Source organism: Marmota marmota, unplaced genomic scaffold, assembly GCF_001458135.2.
Source record: "Marmota marmota marmota unplaced genomic scaffold, marMar, whole genome shotgun sequence".
In the NCBI taxonomy this organism is placed as follows: domain Eukaryota; kingdom Metazoa; phylum Chordata; class Mammalia; order Rodentia; family Sciuridae; genus Marmota; species Marmota marmota.
Window position 1 is genome coordinate 27,540,715 of NW_026000185.1, and position 6,776 is coordinate 27,547,490.

At 54.9% G+C, this 6,776-nt stretch overlaps 2 protein-coding genes across 2 annotated transcripts in view; one reads left to right on the top strand and one right to left on the bottom strand.

Moving 5' to 3' along the window:
• Baz1b (bromodomain adjacent to zinc finger domain 1B) overlaps nucleotides 1-1,761 on the top strand; it is a 70,081-nt gene extending 68,320 nt beyond the window's left edge. Inside the window, exon 19 of the mRNA XM_048789940.1 lies at nucleotides 424-1,761. The gene's annotated coding sequence lies outside the window, so the exon portion shown is untranslated. The remainder of the gene's footprint in view (nucleotides 1-423) is intronic.
• A 3,564-nt stretch (nucleotides 1,762-5,325) lies between these two features.
• On the bottom strand, nucleotides 5,326-6,770 carry Fzd9 (frizzled class receptor 9). Its single transcript, XM_015491433.1, has one exon. The coding sequence runs from the start codon at nucleotides 6,720-6,722 to the stop codon at nucleotides 5,649-5,651; it is 1,074 nt and encodes a 357-aa protein (XP_015346919.1). The 5' UTR covers nucleotides 6,723-6,770; the 3' UTR covers nucleotides 5,326-5,648.
• Between the last annotated feature and the right edge of the window lie 6 nt (nucleotides 6,771-6,776).

Genomic DNA, 6,776 nt, shown 5'->3' on the forward strand with positions numbered 1-6,776 from the left:
TGGAGAAGAACTTGGAAGGAAAAAATCATGGGAGTCCAGAAATATCTGTCACCCCAAGCTTGTGCTGTTCTCAAACTCCCCTTTGGGCCTATTCAATCAAAGCTTTCGGGGAGCCTAATACCGGGTAGGTGATTTCTGCCAGAAGTTCTGGGTGCAGAAGAGGGTCTTAGCCCTGCTTTCCAAGCGTTTCCTGGAGGAGGCCCAGGTACTGTGTCTCCTGTGAGCCCAGTTCTTTTTCTCCCTCCCTTCCCTCTGAGGTCCCTCCCACCTTGGCAACAACGCCAAGCCCCTCTGGTCTCCAGTGAGGGGTTACGGCATTACTTAGCAGGATCAAGAATAATCAGGCTAATTGGGGAGGTTGTGTTGTTTTTGTTTTGTTTTGTTTTTTTAATCTATATTTATACACAGTCTTGTTTCTTTCAGCCCGTACTCTGTCTCTTCCTCCTCCTCCCTCTCAGGTGACGGTATGTCAGTGAGTGCCATACAGAATTCTGTTTTCACCAGCATCATGAGACAGTTGTGGTCTTTTGAGTTGATCTTAGCAGAGTAAAGGGACATTTTCTGGAGCCATTCCTGAACACCCTGCCCCTTCTTTGTGATAGCCTTCTCCCACTTCCCTGCCCCACCGCCTCAACAAAGCAAAACAAAACAAAACAAAAAGCGAAGGCACTTCACTTAGAGACTGAGTCCTGCTTATAATCATGCGTATAACCTTTATTTGATGGATCTGGCCAGAGGGGTGTTGGAGCCCAGCCCACCCACATACCAGACGAGCTCTTAGGGAGCAGAAGAGCAGGAAGAATTGAAATGTTTGATTTTTTTTTTTTAATTGACTTTTCTAGTTATTAAAAGTTGCTTGTTTCAGCAGTAATATTGTATAAAGAACATCTTGTAAAATATCTGTCATCTCGCTTTGGCACATGTACAGTACAGTTTATATGATGTGTCTGCTTTACGCCCCCATCGCCCTCACCCACCTGGTCTTCTGCAGAGGAGCTGGGTTGGAGACTGGTCCAGTGGCATCTTGGTGGCCAGGGACCCTTCTGCCTACTGTGGCGGCGCTCTCTGCCTCCTCCTCCATATCTGCCTCTTCCCATGCCCATTCTGGCTTCGGACTCAGAGCTCCTGCGAACTGCATATGGCAGTGGTCAGTGTCAGTGGGGGTGGAGGGCGGGAGCAGCTCAGAGAGCAGTTCCACAGCCAGTCTAGCCTAGTCGTTATATTTAGGCAAAAGTTTGTAGTCTTCTTTCCCTTTTATGACAGATTTTGATAAAAGTACAAGACAGGGTTTGATTTTTCTATTCTATCAACTTTGAATTTGGAACACGTGAGCACCTCAGCTCTTCTGTATCTATTTAAAGGAAAAGAAGCCCACCAATGGGATTGCTACTCCTAGACTGAGAGTAAGCCTCCTGACATGACACTCCCAGGTGTGGTCCCAGCTCTCCTTCTCCTCCTTGCCCGGGGGTTCTGGGACTCGTCTCAAGTGGCTGGTGGGTAGGGTTACCACCCTTCTCCAGGCTTGGGGTAAGCACTGACTTGACACCAGGACAAGCCCTGCCACCACCCCGGCCCCTGCTGCTTATCCTAGATCCAGTCTGTTCTTGTTATAGTGAGAATCCGTGTTCCCACTGCAGTGACACCTGAATTGTTGGTTGTTTTTTAATTGTCTTTAAGGAGGAAGGGCCCCATTAAAGGGTGAACTTGTAATAAATTGGAATTTCAAATAAACATTATGTACTTGTGTTTATAAAGAAGAAACAATTCTGCAGCTCTTTCTTTGTGCTCTTGCCAAGGTGGTGGGGAGTTCAGTCCTGGGAGCTACTTTCTGGTTGGCCTGGCCGGCTCCCTGTGAGGCTTGGCATGGCAGGCCAGAGCACCCCTTGCTGGTCCCAGTGGCCCTGTCCGCCACAGTGCTTCACTTCCCGGAGACAGGCAGGGTGTACTTGGGCAGGCAGAACCTGGCCTTGTCTCCATCCAGCTCCCTGAATTTCATCTGGAATTGGGGCAAAGTATTCTTAAGGCTTAACTGTGGGTCTTTGTTCCTTTAGTTTGGGGAGAAACTCCTATATTTTAAAACATTTTTCTTTTCTTTTTTATTTATTTATTTATTTATTTATAAATAACACACAACAACATCTTTGTATGTGGTGCTGAGGATCGAACCCAGGCCGCACGCATGCCGGGCGAGCATGCTACCACTTGAGCCACATCCCCAGCCCAAAAACATTTTTCTTTTCAAGGGAAATAATTTCAGACATTCACAGAATGGGTGAAAAGTATAATGCGTTCCCACGTGCTCGGCTTCAGGGGTTCCACCCGTGGCCGCCCTGTTGGATTTCGCCCTCATGTGTGATTGAGTCTGCAGTTGGTTTGAGCAGGCTGCTGTGGGGCGACACCTCTCCTGGGGAAGAGAGCTTTTGCTAAGCCACTGCTGCCTGCTGAGCAGTGGGACTGCCAGTTCTTGACCACCCGAACCAGGCAGAGCAAAAGGTCAGATGTCAACCTGGAAGAGGGTTTGAGGGAAGGCCGCAGCCCTGGGTGCAGGTTCTGCTGCTGGCCTCACAGCCTTGTGGACATGGGCTTTCAGGGCCTGCACCAAGCACTCAGGGGTGCCCATCCCTTCTGGGGGAAGGTGGGCTTGGCCCCCTAGCAGTTTGGATTCCACTTGCTTGTCCCCTCCAGCTCTGGAGAAGAAACTCTTCTCTACATGATGGGCAGCACTCAGGGCTCCCAGCCCAGTCTGTGAAGTTCTGTTCTGGGTGGTGGGTTCCTAGGCCCACCCGTTCAGCACCTGTGGGGCTGTCCTCCCTCCAGGTCTGCACAGGGCCCTGCTCAGCATCCCATCTCCTTCCTATCTGCCCCTTCCACGGGCCAGTGATGTTGAGGGAAGCTACTTCACCTGCGATGACTAGTGCAAAGAAGAGCTTTGTTCCAGAGGACTGTACTCGAGATCACCCTCGTCTTACAGCCCTGTCCTGGGATGAAGTCTCTGGGTTCCACAGCAGCTCCTCAATGGCCCTTCTCCAGCTTGGTGGGGGCCAGGGTGTCTAGCAGAGTGTAGAGTGAGCCAGTGAGGAGAGAATAACCCTGAACCCGTATCCTAACCTTGCCCTGGACCTTCAGGCCTCTTTACACTGTGGACTGTCCCAATCCAGGAGCTGCCTTATGGGAGTGAACACAGCCCTGGGCCCCAAGATCCCTCAGAGACTGAACTCGGGGCTGAGATTAACCAAGGCCCTCACTATGCACAAGCTCCGACCCCCAGGTACCGCTTGAGGTGTGTAAGGCTACATTCTAAAGATCAAGACCATGAAGGGGAAGAAAGGGACCAGGGCCCATGGTACAGGAGCCAACAGGTATTGGTTTCTGGGGTTTTGCTGCCTAATTCTGAAATGTTCTTTCTGGGTGGTTGGGGAGATCTATCCAGTTGCAGAAGGGTTGTTTTTCTCCCTCACCTGCTTTACCCAGTTTATGTGGACTGGACCTCTCTAAGTTATACACCAGTGCACAGGGACCAGAGAAGTCTGGTCCTACCTCCCAACACAAGAGGGAGAACAAGCAGTTCCTCCCACTGGACCAAATCAGATCCTTGGTGTAGGACTCTCAGAAGCTCTGGAGGCCCACTGGGTTAACTCCCAGCACGTCCTCAGGCCATGCGGCTGGGGTTTTGAACCAGTGAAGCACCAACACTGAACGCCCAGGGGAAGGAAGGCTCTGTCCAAGGCTTAGAGCATCACTGCTTCCTTCTCCCCTCAGGGTCTTCACAGGCTCATCCAGGGCTGAGAGGCCTTTGCTGGTATGGTGTGCCTTCCTCTCAAGCCCTGGCCAACATGGACCATTGTAGCCTCAAACCTGCCCTCCTGACCGCATCGCTGCCCCCGGTGTTCCTCAGCCCCTCCCCTGTCCCCTGCCTAGCAAGGAAGAGGGTCCTCTGGTGCCCTTCCAATGTTCAACTCCCACCGCTGCTGCAAGTCCACCCCTTTCCCAGAGGCCCCTGCCCAATGGCACACCCTCAGCACCCCACACTCCCTGCAGACTGCCCGGGAGCCCACTCAGTGCGGTCACTGCCATCACTCCCATAATGGGCTCCTTATTACCTCTCTTCATTCTGTTTCTCACCCAGTTAGAAGGAATTAAGGTCCCTTAGCATTGTTGGTCAAAGGCACAGACTTACTTTGTGCTGTGGGAAGAGAAGGACAAGGACATTCCTGTACATGCCCCTGGGGACCCTTGTGCTGAAGGATGAGCCTGACCCCAACTCAACCCATGAGGGACCTGCTTGGGACCTTGACCCAACCTGGGTGATTCTCATCAGACTTCTCTGGTCCCTGTGCACTAGTAGCTGGTGCTGGGCAAAGCTCAAGCCTGAGAGGCCCTGCCTCGGGGGCTCTGCCCTCCTACTGTAGAAAGCAATGGGGGCACCTGCCCCAGCCTGGGCCCTGAGGGTCTCCTGGCACTGATACCGAATGCTGGCTACAGGTAGTACAGGCCCCGGGACAGTGACCAGTGCCTTTACCTGGCTGGAGTGAGTGTCCCAGGTCAATATGGTGTTTGACCACAAGCTGAAAGGTCCCAGGTGGCCTACACAGCTACATCACAGGGGACAGAGGAGGCAGGTCCCAGGGCCCTGAGCTGCCCCAGCACACACAGTGCCTCTGCCTACCTCCCAACACAAGTGTGCAAGCTACCTGTGTGGAGCTTGCTGCCAATCGCTACTAAGCTCAAGGGTTTCCATCTCTGGGCCCACATCCACACCACGAAGAAGCCGTTGCTAAGCTGGGCCCACGTGCCCCTCCCAGAGACAAGGGGGGGCCGGATATGGGGATGCCTTGACCAGCGCCCCAAAGAAGGAGTTGAACAGGCCAGTATCCCTCAGAGGCAATGAGGATGGTCATCCTCCAGCCTCAGGCCTGGGAAGGGGACCCATTGAGACAAGGTGGAGGAGGCTCAATCCCCACCTTGTCCACTAATGAGGAAAACAAAGGGTGAGGAAGGGAAGACAACCACAGCCCCGAGCGGCTGGACACCCCCGAGCCAGAGGGCCTCGTGTCCTCCCCGGGATTCTCTGAGCATCCTGGCAGGCATCCCAGCCCCACTTTGGAGGCACGGCACTCAGGCCTCAGAAAGAGGCTTGTGCGCGCGCACACAGGCACACACATGCACACACACACACTTCTGCAAAACAGCTGTGCCGTGGGGGAACTTAGTCTTGATTGGAGGGGAGCCAGAGAATGAGCGCGACACCCCTCCAGCTCTGCTCTCAGGGAGCCCTGCAGACCCTTGTCCTACCTTCCCCTTCCCAGCCCAGAGAGGACTCAGCAGTGCCACACCGGGGTTTATTCTAGTCACAGCTTCCAGAGGAACTCAACAATAAATTACATCATTAAATAAGCGCCTGCTAAACCACGCTCTCTTCTGCCCCCTCCTCTCCTCACACCTTCCGGGACTCAAACAGGCCTATCCCCCCTCCCCATGCACTAGCCGGGGAGAGGGATGTGAGTCTCTCTGGGTCCCCACCCTGGTCCTCAGCCCCCTGGCATTCACTTGCCTGACCTTGACAGCTGGGCAGCTGCTAGTCAGCTGTCTCTTGGGGGGAGGGGAGGGCAAAGAAGGGGCAGCCACTACCCAGAGCCAGGCCTCTGTCACTAGAGGTGTGTGGGGTTCTCCAGAGAGGGGTCCGTCTTAGTCATGTGCAATACCACAGTAGGGGTCTTATAGTGGCAGTGGGTGCCACGGCCATAGCCCCCAGAGGCCCGACAGGCCTTGGCTCTGGCCCGGCCAGCTGCCATCTTGCGGTGGCACAGGCTCTGCCAAGTCTGGAAAGTCTTAGAGCTCCATACCCACACACCGCTGGTGATGCCTACCACCAGTGACATGAAGATTTTGAGCATAAAGACAGCTACGGTAGGCACTGAGCCCCCTGGCAGAGAGCAGTCCCTCCGGCCTCCGGGGGCAGCAGCTGCCGAGCATGGCTGCTCTGTGGCCCTGAGGCGCCAGAAGTCCAGGTTGAGGCGTTCATAGACATAGCAGACGATGACGCAGGTGGCAGGCACCGTGTAGAGGATGGAGAAGACCCCGATCTTGACCATGAGCTTCTCCAGCTTCTCCGTGTTGGTGCCGCCGGTCTTCATGATCTTGCGGATGTGGAAGAGGGCCACGAAGCCGGTCAGGAGGAAGCTGGTGCCTAGCACCAGGTAGCAGGACAGGGGCACCAGCACGAAGCCCGTGAGCGCTGCTGCATCCATGCTGGCGACGTAGCAGAGCCCTGTCAGCTCATCCCCAGCCACCTTGCGCAGCGTGAGGACAATGATGGTCTTGAGGGCCGGCAGGCCCCAGGCAGCCATGTGGAAGTAGCTGCCATGGGCCTCAATGGCTTCATGGCCCCATTTCTTGCCAGCTGCCAGGAACCAGGTGAGCGTCAGGACCACCCACCACAGCGAGCTGGCCATGCCAAAGTAATAGAGCAGCAGGAAGACCAGGGTGCAGCCCGTGTTCTCCAAGCCTTCCTGAATCACGTAGAGCGCTCCGGCCTCCTGGTCGCAGGACACGCTCTGGGCGCCCGCCACTGTGCGGATGAGGAAGGCGAGAGAGTAGACGTTGTAGCACATGGAGAGGAAGATGATGGGGCGCTCCGGGTACTGGAAGCGGTGAGGTTCCAGCAGGAAGGTGAGCACGGTGAAGGCCGTGGAGAAGAAGCACAGCGCCGACCACACGGCCATCCAAACCAGCGCGAAGTCCTTGTCGCGCCGTGACCAGAACACCTCGACGCCCGG